Consider the following 19,638-nt stretch of genomic DNA (forward strand, 5'->3'; position numbering starts at 1 on the left):
GAGCTCGAGGCCGGAGCCGCGGGCGGCCCGGGGCCCCAGCAGCAGGAGCCCGAGGAGCAGCCAGGGAGGCGGCGGCCGGGCGGCCGGGGCGCGGACGGGCCGGGCCGGGCCCTCTCCCGGGCCGGCCGGGGGCCGGGCCGAGCCGAGCCGGGGCATGAGAGCGGCGGCGGCCGGGCGGGGCAGGCCGGGCGGACCGAGCCTAGACGCGGGCTCCCCGGCCCCGGCCCGGGGCCCGTTTTATGCCCGCCGCCCTGGGCCCCGGCCGGGGGCCTCCTCCTCAGCAAACGGGGCGGCGGCGGCGGCGGCGGAGGCGGCGGCGGCGACACGGCGAGGGGCCGGGCCGAGCCCAGGCCGGGGGGTCCGGCCCTGCAGACGCGGCCCGCTGCGGCTGGGGGAGGGGAGGGGCAGAGCGGGAGGGAGGGGCTGGAGGGGGGCCAGGGGAGGGAAGGGCCCCACTCGGGGGCGGGGCGGGAGCCCCCCCTCCAGGGGACGCCACCTGGGGGGGGAGGGAGCGAGGTGCGGGAGGCACCCCTTGGAAGGGAGGGGGGGCGCCTCTGGGGCTCGGGCATCCCGGGGACAAAGCGGGGTCCTCCCCGGAGAAGGAGCCCGGCCGGACACCCCCCCTCCCCGCGGGGGGGAACCAAGGGAAGACCCCCCCCCAACACCTGTCTCTTGGCGGGAGAGCCCCCCTTGCCTCAGTCCAACTCCGAGGGCTAGCTCCCCTCCCCCCTCCTGCGCCTGCCCTGCTCCCGCTCCAGACTCCCGGGGGCTCCAGCCTCCCGCCACACCCGGATCCGTCTGCCTTGCCCTCCGTCCAGTCCCTTCCCTGGATCCTTTCTGCACCCCAAACTCCAGGGGGGCGGAGACGTCCGGCTCGGACAGGTTTGCTGAGCACGACTCGTCTCCCACCGGGAAACGCACTTGCCTGCCTCGCTTTCCCCCTCTGAAGCTCTCAGGCCAAGCCTGGCCTGCCCCCCCCCACTCCTTGGACTCTCTCTCAAGACCTCCCATCTTGACCTTGTTTGCCTCACTCCTCAGCACCTGCACACACACCCCCCACACACACACACCCCACACACACACACTCACACGCACACACATGCCCCCCTCTACCTCAGCTCCCCACCACCCCTCCCTTCCTAATCTGAAAAGCCATCTTGTCTGGCTAGACTGGAAAATTCCAGAATTTAGGCCTTGTTCCTGAGGAGACAACATGCGAAGGAGAGGAACTGGGGGAACGACACAGTGCAGGAGGCCAAGGGGGCCTCGGCAACCTGGAGTTGGGGTGTTCCCAACGGGGCGCTGGCTAACTGTTTAACAACCAGCTCCCTGCTCTCCCCCCACGCCACCTCTTAGCTTTCCCCTGCACAAGTCAGGCTGCCTCCATCACTGTCTGGGGTCTAGATGATCAACCAAACAGCAGGTCGAGATTCCCTTTGCAAATGCTCACACTGAAAATTTAACGACCGGCTCCGGGGCTCAGAAGTCAGGCATTTGGCTCCAGGAGACTAGGGAGTGGGAGGAGCCATTCACTAGGAGGCCCAGCAGTCCCTTCCAACAGAAGTCCACAGAGCTGGCCATTTCCTCTGTCACACCAGCGAGTTGTTATGTGTTAGACGCTACTTTGCATTGGAGATAGACAAAGCAAAGCAAACACAGTCCCTCCCCAAAAGGAGCTTCCATTCTGATGGGGAGACACCAAGAACACTCAGTTTGGAAGGGATGCCAGCAGAACTGGTGCCAGTTATCTCAGGGGAAGAAATGGAGCAGCAGAGAACAGGGAAGGGAGAGGAAGAGTAGAGGAGGGAATTCCAGTGACCCGAAGTAATGGCCCCACCAAAGGTTACATCTCCATTCCCTCCTAATCTACCCCCCCCAAGACATCTGCACTGCCTTCCCTCAGCAGTGTCCCCAGTAGGATCGTTTTCTATCATAAGAAACGTCCAATTGGTGAAGAGTGTAAAAAAAGAAAAATGACAACCAGTGGAGTGGGAAGCCAGGACAGGGATAGTATTCCATCCAAGGATGTCATTAACAAACACCATTCATGGAGAAGAGAGCATGCGGTGGTCTGGAGAGAGGCAGAGGCAGAGGCAGAGCCAAAGACAGAGACAGGCAAGCCCTAACTGCAGAAGGGCGCTCCATAGACTTGACCTCAGACAAGAGGATCTGGATTCCGGTCTTGCCTCTGATGCTAGCTAAGGGAGACTGAAGTCCTTGATTTCTGCGTACTCCCTAGAATTTCCCAGTCAGGATGCTGACCGGAGCTGAGAAGAGGAGCTCAACTCTATCAGTGAGATTTCAGTCCAGTTCCCACCCTAAGAGTGGGGGAGATCTTTTCACAACCATCCCAGGAGAAGTCTTGGGTTCCAACTCCCAACCATCCCCCTCGCCTTTGTAGAACAGGTGCCACATTTGCCCTTTCCTGGAGAGGAGGCCCCAAGTTCAATTGAATAGAGCGTACTCTTTTGTGGATTTGTGGAGGGGCTACTCTGGGTGAGTGGACCAAGGTGCAGACTAGGGGCTGTGGGTCCAGAGTGGGCGGGCGGGAAGAGGAGGGCGTCACATCCGGGGGCCCCAGTCAGTGCTTGGGTGGCTTCCTGCTCTGATTGGGCAGGAGTGACCAGGACAGGCCAGTGACCCTACTGCTCTGGAAGGGCTGGGCCCCGCTACCCTAGGCCTCCTGCTGTGCCATCTTCCAAGCACCTGGACACTTGGGCTCTTCTCCACTTGGTGAGTATGGGTAGGAGGGCTGGGGGGGGGGGAGGTGGTATGGCTAGTTCAGGGTACAAGAGGTAGGAAGGAGGCATTGGGCTCCCAGCTGGGGGAAGGGCAGCCACACTGGATCCTCCAGTCACTGACCTTTGTCAGGAAGCCTGGAGCCTCTTCCCAGAATGGGAGGAGCAGGCCCGAGCCTGAGCTGGAGTAGGGGGTGGGGTGCGGGGGAGAGTAAGGAAGGCCTTGTTCATGAGGCAGTTAGTTCACGATGGGGAGTTATAAAGGGGTAAAAAGAGGAAAGGGAGGTGACAGGTTAAACGGGGCTGACACAACCCTGTGAACTCTAATGTTGGGAGTGGGGGGCAAGGGCTTCTTAGGATGAATGCAAACCTCCCCATCACTTTTCTGGACTGTGCCAGTCCAATCAGAGGCTGATTTCAGGGCCTTGGGATCTGGAGGCTTGAGGGAAAAGAAAGGCAAGTCGGAGAAATTGAAGGTAAAGGGGGGGAGGGTCTAGCCCTGTTGACAGACTTACAGGAAATCCCAATATTGAATCAGGTGCAGACCTCTTAAAACAACTTGTGAAAAAGGAAGCCATGTGGGGGGTCCTATGAGGAGATGGGAAGAGGCCTGCTGGGGGCAGGGAGGAAGGAACAACCCTGAAAGTGTCTAGACCACAATTAGCCCCAGAAGGGGGACATGATCCTATCCAATGAAAAGTCAATTCCTGGAAGCCAAGAGCCTCCAGGTCATGGCAAGATCCCCATTCCTCTGCTTGAAGCCACAATCTGGTCTGCTTAGGAATCAGATTCCAAGAGGCAAGTGGGGGGGGGAGAAGTGGGGGAGGGAGTAGAATAGGGAGGCCAAGTGGTTTTAGGTGAATGTACCGAAAAGAAGAAAGCTAACAGCTAATGGCAAGCTCTCCATCTCCCTTTTGATGGCCTCCACCTCCAGAGCCCCAGTTCTATCTCCCAGGTGCCCCCCCCAGATGTCCTCCATGGGAGCCCTAAATCCTTGTCCATTCACATCACCCCCAACCCTACATGCCATCTAAAACTCAGAGCTTAGGGGCCCAGGTTAAGCCAGTAGCTGATCCCCTGCCTTTTTCAGTCCACCCCTACCCCCATCCCTAGGGCCATGGCCATCTTCACCTCCAGTCAAACCTTGGAGGATCAGGAAGGGATGCTACACATTGACCCTGCCAATCTTGCTGTTGCTTCCCTAGAGTAAGCACATAGATCCCAATGACTGCCTCTATTACCCCATAGCTTGGAGCTGGTCAGGAAGTATTCTGTTCTGGGACCCCAGCCCCTGTGCCCCAGTCACCAGCTGCCCACCTCACCCAGCAGTGCAGCGTGCCAGCCGCCTCCATGGCCTCAGGCAGAGCCCAGGGGAGCAGGCCCCACATAGGGAGCCGGCCCAGCAGCCCTCCTGCTCAGCATGGAGCTGCCTGGTGAGTAGAACAAGCGTGGGGAGACCCCCAGTGGGAGCAGGGGGAAAAGGGATCACACTTCAAGGTCGCCCCTGAGAATTAGGGTTTGGAGCATCGGAGTCTCTGGACAGCCAGCCTGCATTTAGAAGAGGAATTTCTGGACCCTCTCCAGACTAAGAATAGCTCCTATTTTTATAGTGCTCTAAAATGTACAGAGCACTTTCCTTTCAATATAGGGAGTATAAAGAATATCTTCATTTTACAGACGAGGAAACTGAGGTTTACACAGGGGAAGTAACTTGTCCAACATCATATAGTTAATGGGTGGGAGGGTAAGGATTTGAACTCAGGTCTTTCTACCATCCTCAAGCTGGCCTCCACGACAACATCCTTTATTCCAACTAATACCATCTGCCTCTCTCCCTCATGCCAGAGCTGCTTGTGGTGGCCATGTTTCTCCTCACTTCAAGATTAACCCTCACCCTGACTAGCCCTGCTCCCGTCTGCGATCCCAGACTCTTCAACAAGCTGCTCCGAGACTCTGCCGCCTTACACAGCAGACTGGTAAGATCATCCCTACTCCCCGCCATGTACCCGGGAGCCTTCCCTCCTCTGAGGCCCCCATGGAGAGCTCAGAGGGCCCTCACACTCAACACCCACACTCCTGATTCACAGAGTCAATGCTCGGACCTGGATCCCCTGCCCATACCCGTCCTGTTGCCCACTGTGGACTTCAGTCTTCGAGAATGGAGAGCCAAGACGGTGAGAGACCACCCCTCACCCCAAATTCTGTGGCCCTGAACCTTTCACCCTTGGCCCTGAATTCTTGGCCATCCTGCCCACGACGGCAACCTGCTAAAAGAAGGAATTCTGTAGTCTGACATCTATTGTATGGGTGACCCACGTCTGGGTCATTCAGAGATTGTAAAAGCAGCATCCTGTTTTGTGCGAGCTGTTGATAAAATAAAATTAGAATACCCACATGTTTATATATGTATACACAGCTATATTTTTATTTTACGTGTATGCATATAAGGATATCCATATCCATGTGTGGAGAGACATAGAGATATGTGTAACTAAACGTGTGTCTGCCTGAATGGATATCTGTGTGTCTCTATAGACATATAGATTGTGTGGTTCTAAACACATGTGTGCTGCCTTATGGATAGATGTGTCTATTTGGACATACAGATAGTCGTGCGGTTCTAAACATGTGTTCACATGTGTGGATGTCCGTGTGTGTGTAGACATAGCTATAAGTGTAGCTAGCCATGTGTATCTGTATGGTTATCTGTGTCTATAGAGACACGTAGGTATGCATGTAGTTCTAAATACATGTGTTCACATATGTGTATACATCTGTGTGTGTAGACATAGCTATAGGTATAACTAAACATGTGTGTGTCTGCCTGTATGGATATCTATGTGTCTATAGAGACATGTAGATATGCGTGTAGTTCTAAACTGGGGCTGATTTCAGGGCCTTGGGATCTGGAGGCTTCAGGGAAAAGAAAGGCAAGTCAAAGAAACTGAAGGTAAAAGGGGGGAGGGTCTAGCTCTGTTGACAGACTTAGGTGGATATCTGTGTGTGTGTGTGTGTGTGTGTGTGTGTGTGTGTGCGCGCGTGTGTAGACATGGGTGCATATGTAACTCTATAAACAGATGTGGGCCTGCAGACAGAGAGATGTATACACACATAGATATAGATACAGTTCAGACAGCTGGCCCCCTCCCTACGGGACAACCCAGTTTTGAACCAAAGTTCGGGGCTCATTCCCATCTCCTAACTATCTCCAGCCCCAGATCCCTTAGAACCTGGATCAGCCTAAGAAACGGGAAGAGCTACTCTTCCAGTAGAGGGTTGGGGGCTTCCCTGAAGCCTCCCACCTCATCTGAGGAGGCAAAGGGGACCCCTCGAGCCCCATCTTACACAGTGATTTAAAATGTGGGCGAATGAGTCCCACACTAGGATCAAGGATCAAGTGAGCTAGCACAGGGTAAACCTAGCACAGGACCTCCCCACACTTTATTTGGAACGTCTGCCACTGCTTTGGCAAACGGTCTCATGAAAAAGATCCGATTGTGTTTGGCCACAAGCTTTCCGTGAGCCAGCAAGGGGATACAGCGGCTATGCATCTTCCTTCCCCACTAGAGTATAAGCCCCTTGAAGGGAGAGATGGCTTTTGGTCTTCCTTGTATTCCTGGCCCTGGGCAGGGGTCCGGCCCACTTAAAAGCACTTGTTAATCCACTGACTGTGGGCCCTCCCTCTTAGGAAACACCTTCATAAAGGGAGGGACCTCCCAACTGCCGGGTTCTGTGGTCAGTCCTCCAGTTATGGGTCCCTGTCAGTTCAGCCAGGCTGGTTGGAGGATCATGGATTGAGAGCCAGAAGGGGCCTTCACAATCCCAACTGGGCCCAGCTCATTTTACACCTGGAGAAACTGAGGCCCAGAAGGTACTATGCCTTGCCTGTGGTCCTACGTGTGTAAGTGACCCGGGTGGGATGTGAACCCAGAGCTTCTGACTCCAAGGCCTGTGCTTTATCTACTTTGCCTCCGGTGAGGCTACCAGAACCAGCATCTCATCCCAGGCCACCCTTGAGAGAGGAAGGACATGTCCTTAGCTCCACTCTGACTGCACAGTTTGGGCCCCACGGTCAGGGACCGACTGACCTGGAAGGAGATCAACCATGAGCCACAGGGAGTGAGCTTCAGCCTTGGTGGGGGCCGTCAGAGAAGGTCCTGTGTCATCCCAATGGGCAGACTGGGCAAGCTGGGAGCCAAGAGCCAGATGGTTGGCCTCCTGGATCTGGCCTCTTCCTAGACCTGGCCCGCCCCTCGGTTTCTTCACTGTGCTCTTCCTGCCCGATCTTTCTCTCCAGGAGCAGACCAAGGGCCAGGAGGTTCTAGGAGCTGTGACCTTGTTGCTGGAAGGGGTGATTTCGGCCCGCAGACAGCTGAGCCCCAGCTGCCTCTCTTCCCTGCTCGGGCAGCTCTCGGCCCAGACTCAAGTCCTCCTTGGAGCCCTGCAGGGCCTCCTCGGGAGTCCGGTAAGGCCCACCCAAAGGCCTCCTCCTCCTCCCTGGTCCAGCTCCTTCCAGAGACCCCGGGACTGTCTACTGCTGGGTGGGCCCCCGTAGGCCAAGGGACCCCCTGCCCTTTCCAGAGACATGATCTCTGGCCTTGGGCCTCACCTCTGCTCCAGACTCTCCCCAAGAGCCAGACTGCAGCTCACAGGGAGCCCACGGCCATCTTCCTGAGCTTCCAGCAGCTCCTCCGAGGAAAGGTGCGTTTCCTGCTTCACGCTCCAAGACCCATCCTCTGCACCAGGCAGGACCAGCCAGCCACAGCAGTGCCAGCCAGGGGCTCTGTGGCCCCCAGCAGGACATCCGGCCTCCAAGACAAGACCCTTGTCTTGTTGGAAAGGAGCCCCGGGAGCTCCACTGGAGCTCTGGAAGCTCCCAAGGGGGCCCTCAGACCTCTAAACGACACAGCCAGCCCCCAGGACAAAGGCCCCACACACCTGAATGGGACTCTTGGGCCCTCCAACAGCACCCATGCCATTTCTCCCGTACCCTCAGCCCAAACACTGGGAAACTCAGAGGAGCCCCCTGCCTTCCAGTCACCCACTCCCTGGCCTGGATGGATTATTTCCCCAAGCATTCTTCCCCCTGGACACCATGTGCTCTCCCCTCCCTCGGCCAGCCTAGTCACCCCTACGCCCGGGCCTCCCATCCTTTCGACGTCCCCCTCAGCCACCAGCCCAGGTAACTGGGCTTCTGCAAGCTGCTGCCTTCACTCCCAGGATGAGACTAAGGATGCTCAGGATATTCAGGGCACCACCCCCTCTTCACCTCCCTAGGGCCCAGTCTGAAAAGAAGGTGCTCCTGGGAGTTGGCCAGGATACCCAGGATACCCCCCGCCCCAGTCCTGGCCTGCTCCAGGCATTGCCCAACCTTGCAGAACTCTCTGGAGCCCAAGACCAGGAAACAGGGCCCAAGAGGCCTCTCCACAATCCTCCTGGAAGCCTCCTCTTGCCAGACAGATGGAAAGGGAACATTTTTCACTGTATAATTTCAGAAAATATTTTTTTAAGCAGATAAATAATATTTGTCAGAAAAACTGATTCTCCTGGAACCTTCGGTTCATTTTTCCAGAACTCCCCCAGTCCCCTCTGCTTCTCCTCAAGGTTGCCTTTGAGCTCAGAGGAATACAAAAGGCAGGTCCCTACATTCCACATTTAGAGCTTATCCAGACCCAAGCCCTCCAGTCTCCTTCTGCCAGAGGGATCATCTCTCAGAGATTCCTCACGATGAAGAGGAGTCCCCCACCCTGGCAGGCTTCTGAAAGGCATTCCAAACACTCCCCCCACCCCCCCACTTGACTGCAAGGTGCTCCAAACTCCCCCCCCCACCTGCCTGGGGCTCACATCAAAGGGGTCTCCAAAAGTAGGGGAGAAACCCCCCTGAAGGTGTTAGAGGTGAAGTCAAGCCCTGCAGGAGAGGGTCCTTCTAGGAGGAGGCTGACAGGAAGCCCGGGCCCCCTCACACCTCAGCCCCAGGGAAGCCCAGACCTGGCCAGCACAGCTGAGCAAACAGCCTGCCTGGGAGAAGACACTTCCCCAGGTCCGAGCTCCTGCTTCCCTCCCGTGGAGGCGGGGAGAAGTGCAGGAAGCCGGCCAGCCCACTCCCCACAGTAGGAGATAGAGTCTAGGCCCTATTTCCCAGAAGCCCTGAGTGAGGAGCTCAGTGGTCTTAATGGGAAAACTGCCCATGAATCACAGAATAACAAGCTGCCCAAGATCTAGGGCAATCATTTTACTGCCCTTGGCCCCTACCCACAAGATTCCTCAGACCCAAGAGCGCTCTCTGTCCTTCATCATACAGTCTTGGGCAGTGAGGGCTTACTAGTCCAGGCAGCCCAGCCAGGAGGCGAGAGATTCTCAAGGACAAGACCTGCCCAGCTCACCAGTGGAATCCCTCTGGAATGACTCTCCCATCTTCCCCAAGGAAAAGCAAGCTGTGACTGCCCCAAGATAAGACCTTATCAGAGGCCAGGGGCTCTGGGCTCCCAGAGTGGATTCCATGAGGGGCAGGTGGGGGTCAAACAACACGAACCCACAAACCACAAGCATGCAGGATGGCAGTCACCACCTGAATGCCTCCTGGGCCGTCTAAATGGGGATGGGAAGACATTTCACCCTCAAAGGGTCTCAGGCTAAGGAAAATCATTCTGAGAGAAAAATGAAGCATTAGATGAGGCTTCAGAGCTACCATCTCTCCCTTCCCAAAAGAATACTGAAACTTAAAAGAGGGTCCAAAGCCATGAAGCCACCAAGGTGGCAAACCCGGCATCAACCTTCGGGCCGATTTCAGAAAACCGAGCTTTTGCAGGCACAGAAGTTAGCCAGGCCGAGCAAGGGAAGCTTCCTGCCATCTACTTCTGTGTAAACCCGATGACGGGCAATGGTCAAATAAAACTTTTTATAGCATATAAATGAGCCACTACCCAAATACAAACTCTGCCTTTGGTACCCCAAGATTCAGGATGATTTGAACACAAACTCCACAAAGTTTCAAGCAGTGAGTGAAGGTTGACCTACATAGCTCAGAACCAATAGCCCCCTGGCTCATGGAAAGAAAAAGATCTTTTTAGTCAGAACTAGTCCAGTCCCCAAACCCAGCCCACTCCTGAACACCTGCCAAGCCAAGGAAAGGAGCGCTTTTCTTCCCTCTCACAGGCCAGGACCCCAGTTTCACTGTCAGGACATCAATATTTCATGTGGATTGGTCCAACTGCTTTCCTGGGACAGTCAGACTTCCTATACCTCCAATTTTTTGGAGAAAATCATGTTCTCCCTTCATCTACTCTGAATCCACTCCCATTCCTCCCCCAAACTCAAGGCTTCAACAAGCTGTCCAGATTCCCACAGCCATCCATCCCCAGGCCTTCCCACACTGCCCTCCCCTTTCATCTCCCTCCCAGGGAGACCAACAGAAGCTTCTTTACTTTCTTCCTGCATAACTCATTCACTTTCAACTAATTTCCCTAAATCCCATTCTTAACACCTTCTTCATAGACCTGAAAATGGCAGGGAAGGAAACACCCTGGGCAGCACTGAAGGGAGGTCAACTCCAGGGGGCTCATGAGCTTCAAAAGGACAGCTCCTGGATGTCCCCCTCCCCCCACTGATATTGCCCTTCCCTCCTGGGTCCCTCCTTGCACACAACCACTAAAGCCTCCCTCACGTCCCCACTCTCCCGACACACAACCATGCTTCTTCATGACCGTGTCTGAGAGCCTCCAGTCATGGTCACACACACACACACAACACACAGAGTCTATCCAGAGGCTAACTGACCAAGAGCCCAAACAGTCAGCCACATTATCTCCCCCCCAGCCTAAGATCATCATCATCATCATCATCACCATCTTCATCAAAAGCTTCAGTAGAACCTGAAAAGACAATTTCCAGGGGTAGAGTAGAACCAGAAGAGAAATGAATACAAAAAAAGTACAGTTTAATTGAACACAAAGAATCTGAGAGCTCAATTTGAGCTCTTCCAAAGGGGTCCCAAGCAAGGGCTAAGAGGCAGTTTTTCCACTTAGTTCCGACCAACAAAGAGATTCCAAGTCTATGAGGTGAAGGAAGAACTTGTTCCTCTAGGGAGAAAAGCCCTTCCTCGACACTGGAGTCACGCCCCAAGCCAGGCCCAAGATGGGCAGCGAGAAGAGAGCCCAGGCAATCGGGCTCAGAAAGCCAGCTTCTTCATCAGCAGATACACTCTTGAGTCTACTTCAAAACCGTGCAAGTTGTTGGCATCTCCCTGGAGTCTCATGAGCAGGCCCCCGTAGGACACATAGGCAGAACTAAAGCAAGAAGATGGCACTCCGGTCAGCCTGGTCTCCACAGAAGCTCTACCTCAACAATTCTTCTTGCCAGCCTGGGGCCAAGTAACAAAACAGGCAAAAACAAAGCCCAAGGTGGCCCAAGACGAGGAGAACAGGACAGGGTCTATACCACAAATGCTACACCTACCCTCTGGTCCAGAATATCCCAGGTTATGAGATAAATGGAGCACCTCAAGGTATTAAGAGCCCACCCTTATCCCCCACCCCACCGGACAGCCATCTCTGTGCCAAAGCAGAAGGTCTGGCAGTGCATCTCTTCTCCAGGAAACAGAAAAATCAGGACTTTTACAGGCTGGGAAGGTACTTACAGACGAGTGGCTGCTTCCGTGGAGGTCTCATCCCCCTCGATTCTGTACACTTTCCCATACATCACATACTCAAACTGGTCAGCCCTGTGGAGTAAAAAGCAGACACTGCTGGGGTCCCTTTCCCCCAGCATATGTCCCCAGGTTTGGTAATCAGCAGAAGCCAACAGCTCCAGAGTTGGGCAGAGAAGAAACCCCATAAATGCTTGTTGACCTGAGCCCTTACATGGAGCAGACAAAGGAGGCATGGTTTCCCTTTGGTGCCTCAGGTCCTGCTCAGCACCCAGTATTCAGACCTAGGTCACCTAATTGTCCAGAGACTATCATCGAAGTAACTTAAAAATCAGGTTAAAGTTAAAAAGCTGGCAGGGCAGTTTCTCTTCCCTGACCCCTCACCTGGATGGCCGGTCATCTGTGGGGTTATACTCCCCATCATCCAGAGTCCCATCTTCATACAAGGTGCTGGCTATCACCAGTCGGAATTTGTCACCTGAAAATCAATAACTGATTTTATGGGGAGTCAGACTGTACATTTTGTCATCCTTACTTGGTTTTCTTCACTTTTTTCACTGAAAGCTAGTTCCCTGTCAGGACACCACCACTCTAGCTCATGCCAAGTTAGCATTTCTCTTCTCAAACCTGAGGTGTCGAATGCTCTTTGCCACTGCCCTGCACCAGGTCACTAGGGCTTTCAGCAGGACTTAACATGGGCTAGGTATGTCAATTGTTAAATATGTGTAGATGCCTGTACATACATACACACATGTATGGCTATCATATATATTTACAACTCTTTTTCAACATTACTTTCCCTTTCATTTTTATCCATCTAAAAACATGATTCTGTCATTACTTATTAGAGAAATGCAAATTAAAGCTTCTCTGAGATACCACCCCACACCTCTCAGACTGGCCAATATGACCAGAAAAGATCATTGTTGGAAGGGCTGTGGGAAATCTGGGACACTATTACATTGCTGGTGAAGCTGTGAATTCATCCAACCCTTCTGGAGAGAAATTTAGAACAACATCCAAAGGGCAACAAAAATGTGCACACCCTTTGATCCAGCAATACCACTACTGGGTCTATACCCTGAAGAGATGATAAAAAAAAGGGTAAAAACATCAGTTGTACAAAAATATTCATAGCAACCCTGTTCGTGGTGGCAAAGAATTGGAAATCAAGTAAATGTCCTTCAATTGGGGAATGGCTTAGCAAACTGTGGTCTATGTATGTCATGGAACACTATTGTTCTATTAGAAACCAGGAGGGATGGGAATTCAGGGAAGCCTGGAGGGATTTGCATGAACTGATACCGAGTGAGATGAGCAGAACCAGAAAAACACTGTCCACCCTAACAGCAACATGGGAGTGATGATTAACCTTGATGGACTCACTCATTCCATCAGTGCAACAATCAGGGACAATCTGGGGCTGTCCCAAGGGATACCATCTGTATCCAGATAAAGAGCCATGGAGTTTGAACAAAGTTCAAGGACTATTACCTTTAATTTAGGAAAAAAACTGTTATCTTATTGTCTGATCTTGCTTTCTCTTATACTTTATGTTTCTTCTTAAGTATATCCTTAAGGATAGGATTTCTCTCTCATCACATTCAATTTGGATCAACATAGAACATGGGAACAATGTAAAGACTAACCGACTACCTTCTGTGGAGGTGGGGGGGTAAGATTAAGGGGAAAATTGTAAGACTCAAAATAAATAAAATCTTTAATTAAAAAAAAGGCAAAAAAATGATTCTGAAAAGAGAAACCCAGGCTTTTCAAGGTCTGTCACAATTTGGCACCAGCCTACCTTTGGCAGCCTTATTTCACATTACCTCCCTTTCCCCCTTCTGACCCCCACAATTCATTGTGTTCCTGTCAGACCAGACTATCTGTTTCAAGAACCTGACATTGCCCACCCTCAACATTCCCTTAATGCACTTTTGCTTTTTCTTCCTCCTCCTTTCCCATTCTTTTTTTCTTCAAAGTTCCACCCAAGATGCTGCTGCCACCACTGCCTCCACAAAAATCTTCCCGGATACCCTCAGCTAAAAATATTCTCTTCCTCTTGAATTGTTACTGGAGTACTTTTTACCTGGAGCTCTCCTTTGTATCCATCACATTGTTCTTTTATCATAACTGTCTGTCACTATTTTCTTCTCCCTCCCCCGCCCCCCAGAAGATAAGCTCTTTGAGGTCAGGACTCTGTATCCCATAGGCTCTGACACAGAGAATCCTGGCTGCATTATATTGCACTGCTTCCTAAGTCTTGTTACATTTCTCTGGAAGCTTCCTATCTAGCACTTTGGATGGCACAAAAGTCTTCTGTTCATTTGCCATTCCCCAACTGCTGTCTATAAAGTCTCTCTTCAGTTCTTCATTATGACAAATGCTGCCACCATGAACGTCTAAGTGCTACAAGTCTCCCTTCTAACACACAGTCCTTGGAAACACCAGTCACAAAATATGAACAATTCTGTGCCTCTTCTACTTGGCTCCCCTGCTTTCCAAAGCAATGGGCCAACATCTATTTCACCACATCTTCCACAATAAGAAAGGGGATCATTTGTAACTCTCTTTGTTGAATTACTAGGTATAAGGTGGCACCCCTAGTTTTTGTATTTTCTATTTCTCTGCTGAGAGAGGCCAGAAAGTTTGAAGTGGTTACTGACCATGTGTGTTTCTTTTTCTAAGAATTTCACAAACTCCAACAAGTCTATAGAAAGGATTCAGAAGATGACACAAGCAAACTGGACATTTTTGTGTTTCTTTTTTTATTATAAATAATGATGTTTATAGTCTTAAGTACTATCTTCTAATTTTGTTTCTTAAATATTTGTTTTTGTTGGTAGTGTCTATGTGTGGAATACAAATCATTTTCATTCAACAGCAGTTATCAACAAGACCAGGAAAAATGGCAGACTGTCTGCTCATCTCCTTCATCAAATACTTACCCAAGTCCACAGGATAGATCTGGATGTTAACATCTAAGATGAGGTCCATCTTGAAGGATTCACTCTCACAATGCAAGCGGGACACTAACAAGAGATTAACAGTTACAGGAGAGATGCTTGTGAAGACAAAGGTAAGAGGAAATAATTAAGGATACCCATGCCTCTGGCTTCTGTTCCATCTTCTACCACTGATACACTGTGAATTGGGGCAAATCATTTCCTCTCCCCCCAGAAAACTTGTTTCCATATATGTAAAATGAACAGAGATGATCCCTGGGATCCTTTCCAGATGCTGCTATGACAGTGGTCAAGCATGGAGCATCCTCTAGAGGATTCTCACACTTTCTGAGTGGCAGAGGGCATCTTCCCCAGAAAGAGAAAATGGATGTGGAGGTTGTGGAAGTAGTTCTGACAAGAAGATATATATGTCAAGGAACTGGGATGAAGGAAGACAGTATCTATCTGTCTGTCTATCTCTCTCTCTCTCTCTCTCTCATATGTGTGTTTCGACCAGATAAGCCATGTGGGAGATGAAGAAAATGTCTTTGTGTTTGGTTAAAAAGGAGGGCAGTAATCTCAACAGAAAGAAAATCCCTTTGGAAAAGTGGCAAGAATGAGAGTCAGTGAATACTGGGCATAGGTGGACCGCTGAAGAAGAGAAGAAAGAAGATGCCCTAGGTCAATGGGGAGGCAGTTGAAACACCCCAGGACTTGGTGGGGGAAAATCCTCCTGGGAAGATGAGTATGTAGAGGGGTTTCCTCTGGAAGGAAAAGTATTTTCTGGACCCTAACCCTACAAACATTTATTAAGTAAATGTGACATGCCCTGTGCTAAATGCTGAAGATATAAAGTAAAAGCAACCCAGGAGCTCTCCTCAATGAACTGACAGTCTACTAGGGGAAAAGAGACAAGATAAATACCTCAGAGGAGAAGGCCCTGGTGTCTGAGAGAACAAGAGCCCTCAGCAGGACACTGGTGACATTCAGGCTGAATCTTGGAAGGAGGTAGAAAGGGGGAAGCATTTCAAGAATGATGGAGGGCCAAGAGGTGAAAGAGAGGGGACTGTGTGTGAAGAGCAAGGAAGTGATAGCAGGGCTGGAGAAGAGTGAAGTGGAAGAAGACTCAAAGGAGGCCAGGCTGGGAAGAGTTTTCAATACCAAACAGAATTTACATATCAGGGAGTCAGTCCAGAGTGTGCAAAGGGGGCAGTGACTGCTTTAGGGAATTCCAAGCAGCCAGACTGAGGATGGAGAAGAAAGGCAAGGAGGCTCCTCAACAGGCTGTTGGTATCAGTTCAGAGCAGGGGATGAGGGCCTGAACTTGGTCCTGACTGTGTAAGAGTGGGTGTTGTCTCCTTTTGTATCCCAGATACTCCACTTAACACAGGTTTTCTGACAGAGGAGATTCAGGCAAAAGATAAGAGTGGAGATTTGGAAACAGTCTGGATCTGTGAGGTGAGTGAGAAAGCGTGAGGATTGAGAATCATGCCAAAGCTGAGAATAAGAATGATGCAATATGTGGGGCAGCTAGGTGGGGCAGTGGATAGAGCACCGGCCCTGGAGTCAGGAGTTCCTGAGTTCAAATCCAGCCTCAGACACTTCATAATTACCTAGCTGGGTGGCCTTGGGCAAGCCACTTAACCCCATTGCCTGGCAAAAAAAAAAACCAAAAAAAAAAAATGAATGCTGCAATGTGGAAGTGTGGAAGAAGGGCAGCTTTGGGTGGAAAGGCTGTGAGGTGTTTTAGACACAGGAGGTGTCTCAGGCAGCCAGTGCGGGGAGGATGGGCCCGGACGAAACGGAGATGATAAACGCTGACAAGAGAAGGAGCCGGGCAGAGCTCCGGAGGGCCTCCCCCGGGATGGGCACCGGCTGTCTCTGCCATTACCGGGCAGCTCCTGGAGGGCACAAGCAGGGCCAGGCTTCCCTTCCCCGTCACGGGGCGACTCGGGGCCTCCTGTCTGGGGGGCGCCCTAGCCCACCGCCCGCCTCCAGCCCCCTCCCCCGCCCCGGGGCACCGGACCCCGCCACATCGCCCCCTCCCCAGCCCCCCGGGCCTGGAGGCTCCCCGAGGGCAGCATCCCCGGCGCTTCGCGGATCCGAAGGACGGACGGGGAGGGGGGGGAGAAGCGCAGGTTGGGGGCGGGGCTCCAGGGGGCAGGGAGGGGGGCAGTTGAGGGGCGCCTCACCTCGGTCGAACTTCTTGCCCTCGGGGTCGATGTCCTTGACGTCGAAGATGTCCTCGAACAGGATGCCCGCCATGGCCGGCCCCGGGGAGCGACGGCGGCCGCAGCACCGCGAGCGGGAGGCCGCAGCGACTGCCGCGCCAGAGCAGGCCCCACGCGTGCGCAGGAGCGCGGCACGCCGGCCTGGGGCGGACGGCCATGGACGCGCTTCCGCTTCCGCTCGGGCTCGGCCCCGCTTCCGGCCCCGCCCCCGCCCCTCCCCTCAGGCAGCTGGCCTCGGCGCGACCCCGTTCGGAGCATGCGCACTTCCCCGGGGGCGGGGCCCGGCTCGGCGCGGGGCTCTCCGGGCGCCGGCTCCGCCCCTGCCCCTGCCGCCCCAGCAGTTTCTCGGAGCTCTCCCCGCACCCCGCGTCGTCACACCGTTCCTAGTTCGGTCCGTGAGCCCAGCTGTGTGTCCCCGAGCAGCGGAAGCCGGAGACCCTGAAAGACCGACGCGCTCGGCCTCCTCTCGGGCCCCAGTCCTGCCCCTCCAGGCAGCTCCGAGGCCTCCCCCCAAGCCCCGCCTTGGGACCGCCCCCAGTCCCTCTAGGCCTGTAAGAACGCCGGCCGGGTGCCCCGCCTCCTGGACCCCGCCCCGCCCCCAGTCCCTCTAGGCCTGTAAGAACGCCGGCCGGGTGCCCCGCCTCCTGGACTCCGCCCCGCCCCCAGTCCCTCTAGGCCTGTAAGAACGCCGGACGGGTGCCCCGCCTCCTGGACTCCGCCCCGCCCCCAGCCCGCACAGGCCTAGGACGAAGCCGAGGGCGGGCGGGGCGGGCGGGGCGGGCCCTCCCCTCCCCGCCCTCCCCTCCCTCCCCGCCCTCCCCCCGCCCTCTGGATCCGGTTCCGCCCCGAACCCGCTGGGACCCCTCAGGGCGCAGAAGAGCCGCGGCCCCGCCTCCCGCTCGGCTCCGCCCCGGCCATGACCTTGAGCTGGGGGCTCAGAGTCCACGGGGCGCCCCCGCGTTTGGGACAGACTGTGCCGACTCAGGCCGGGCCTGGGGGCTGGTGCGGGCCTCGCCTCCCTCCCCTTGTCCTCCTTCTCCTCCTCCTCCTCCCGGGGCCCGGCCGGGGGCGGTGAGCACGGCCAGTCCTGGGGTGAGCGCTCCCCCCCAAGTCCCGGCCCGCTGCCCCCCCTGGCCGCCTGCTCCTGGCGCCGCCCGCACCTGGCACCTGAGCGCTCGCCCCCGGCCGGCCCCTCCCCACCTGGCCCTGGCAGCCCCCTCCCCCGCCGCCTGCCTCCCCTGCCCGGGGACAAGGTGCCTCTTCCCCCACAGGACTCGCACGTCAGCAGCTCCTCAGGTGTCGGGTCTGGGGCCCTGCCAAGAGAAAGCGACCTCTGCCCCCCCACACCCCTGCCTGGTTAGGACCAGTCTCGGGGAGCGGCCTTTGCGACTCCCTCCAAAGTTCTCCCCTGCCCCATCACGATCGTCTCCCGCCTCCTCTCCGGGCCCAGCTAGCACTGGAGAGAGGCACGAGAGAGAAAAAGGAACTCTCCCACGCCTCCCCCCAGAAATCCGCTGCTCCTAGCCTTGCTGCCCCCGTCCCTTCCACTGTCTTGCCATTCTGGCCCCAAGAAGACTCTCCCCCAAATCCCACCCAGCTTTTCTCCTGGCCTCCGCTGAACAGGCCTTCCCCCGTTGAGGAATCAATTTAACCAATTCTTACTAATAGAATAACACGCAAAAGAATTCTAGGAACATTTAGAGAACAGACAAACACCAAAAGAGCCCGTTCCCTTCGTGGGCTTGGGCCCTACAAAGAGAGGCGAAGAAGGATCAAAGTGCATCAGAGCAAAGGAGAGACTTGAACGATTCTAGGAAAATTCTGGGAAGGAGCAAATACTTTGGCCAGGAGAGGAAATTGCATGTTGATTTTAGGGAATTAATAATTCAGTTTGGTTGAATAAATGAATAAATATGAATGAATAAATTTATCAAACAGTGGGGAAGAAAGAGTGCATGGAGGCAGAGCAATGGAAAATAAACTTGGGAAGGTAGGTCAGAAGAAGCAAACTGAAGATCTTAAATCCTATTTGAAATTCATAGTCAAGGCAATAGGGAGCCACTAAATGTTTTAGAACAGGGGAGCAAGAAGATGCTTTGGTAACCCTATGAGAAAGGCTTGAAAAGGGATTTGAGGCAGGAAGACCAGTATACTCCAGGCCAGAGGTGGAGAGGACCGGAATGAATGAGGGATCTGGCCCAGTAGAAAGAGACTTAAGGCATCTAAAGGAAGTTGGGTGGGTAACACTTGGCATCTAAAGAATGTTTCTTGGTTATTGTAGCTCCTATATGACTCTGACCTCTTGGCCTCTCCTTGAGGACAGGAACTCTCACTGGCATGTAGTAAATGATTAATCCTGGTTGGCTGATTGTTTGATGACACTCTCATCCCCTCTCGGTCCCTCCCTCAGAATGATGCTAGGGAAAGAGGACTGAATTTGGAGGCAGAAGCCCTGAACCTGAATCTTTGTTTCCGCTAGCTAGAACGAGTCATGGGTCTGTAGAATGAGCTGGGATGGATGGGTCTTGTCCCCTCTAAGATTCTAGATTTCTAGAATTCCAGAAAGAGCAGCAGGAGTGGCTCCTTCTGTCCCCACATCAGTCCCTCACCAGAAATCCCATTTGCCCCGGAGTGAACTTCCTTCCCCCAAAGTCCCTAGGTCCTGGAGTGATGGGGCTGGGGGAAGATGGAGGGAGTAGGGCAACGAGAGACCCCAGCTCGGGGGGCAGAAGCCTGTTGCTGTGGCAAAGACCCCAACTCCCGTGCCTGGCTTGGCCTCGTTGGCCGCGATGGCTCCCCCAGCTCCTGGGATCCCAGATGTTCTGCTATCTCAGAGCTGGGGGGACCTTAAGCCGTTCTCTGCACACCACCTTCGCTTTACAGCTCTGGAAACTGAGGTTTGATAACTTTTCCAAGGTCACACAAAGCCGGACAGGAACCCACGTCCCCGGCCTCTAAATAAATAGGTACGATCCTGCCAGTCTGGGGCCGGGCGGGGCCTCGGAGGGGAGGGGCTAGCGCCCCAGTGGGAAGGGTCAAGGGAGGGGAGGGGGCGCCGTCCCAGGGAGGGGTCTCCCCCG

General features: G+C 54.0%; 2 protein-coding genes across 2 annotated transcripts; one reads left to right on the forward strand and one right to left on the reverse strand.

Moving 5' to 3' along the window:
• The first annotated feature begins 2,586 nt into the window (after nucleotides 1-2,586).
• Nucleotides 2,587-8,212, forward strand: THPO (thrombopoietin). Its single transcript, XM_074189600.1, has 6 exons — nucleotides 2,587-2,733; nucleotides 3,987-4,171; nucleotides 4,584-4,714; nucleotides 4,826-4,912; nucleotides 7,036-7,203; nucleotides 7,359-8,212. Exons 2-6 carry the CDS (start codon nucleotides 4,159-4,161, stop codon nucleotides 8,013-8,015), a joined length of 1,056 nt encoding a protein of 351 aa, XP_074045701.1. The 5' UTR covers nucleotides 2,587-2,733; nucleotides 3,987-4,158; the 3' UTR covers nucleotides 8,016-8,212.
• A 2,441-nt stretch (nucleotides 8,213-10,653) lies between these two features.
• Nucleotides 10,654-16,744, reverse strand: POLR2H (RNA polymerase II, I and III subunit H). Its single transcript, XM_074189601.1, has 5 exons — nucleotides 16,520-16,744; nucleotides 14,331-14,414; nucleotides 11,767-11,860; nucleotides 11,374-11,457; nucleotides 10,654-11,023 (listed from the first exon to the last, which is right to left on the reverse strand). Exons 1-5 carry the CDS (start codon nucleotides 16,590-16,592, stop codon nucleotides 10,906-10,908), a joined length of 453 nt encoding a protein of 150 aa, XP_074045702.1. The 5' UTR covers nucleotides 16,593-16,744; the 3' UTR covers nucleotides 10,654-10,905.
• Nucleotides 16,745-19,638: the final 2,894 nt, after the last annotated feature.

This window comes from Macrotis lagotis, chromosome 5, assembly GCF_037893015.1.
Source record: "Macrotis lagotis isolate mMagLag1 chromosome 5, bilby.v1.9.chrom.fasta, whole genome shotgun sequence".
In the NCBI taxonomy this organism is placed as follows: Eukaryota; Metazoa; Chordata; class Mammalia; order Peramelemorphia; family Peramelidae; genus Macrotis; species Macrotis lagotis.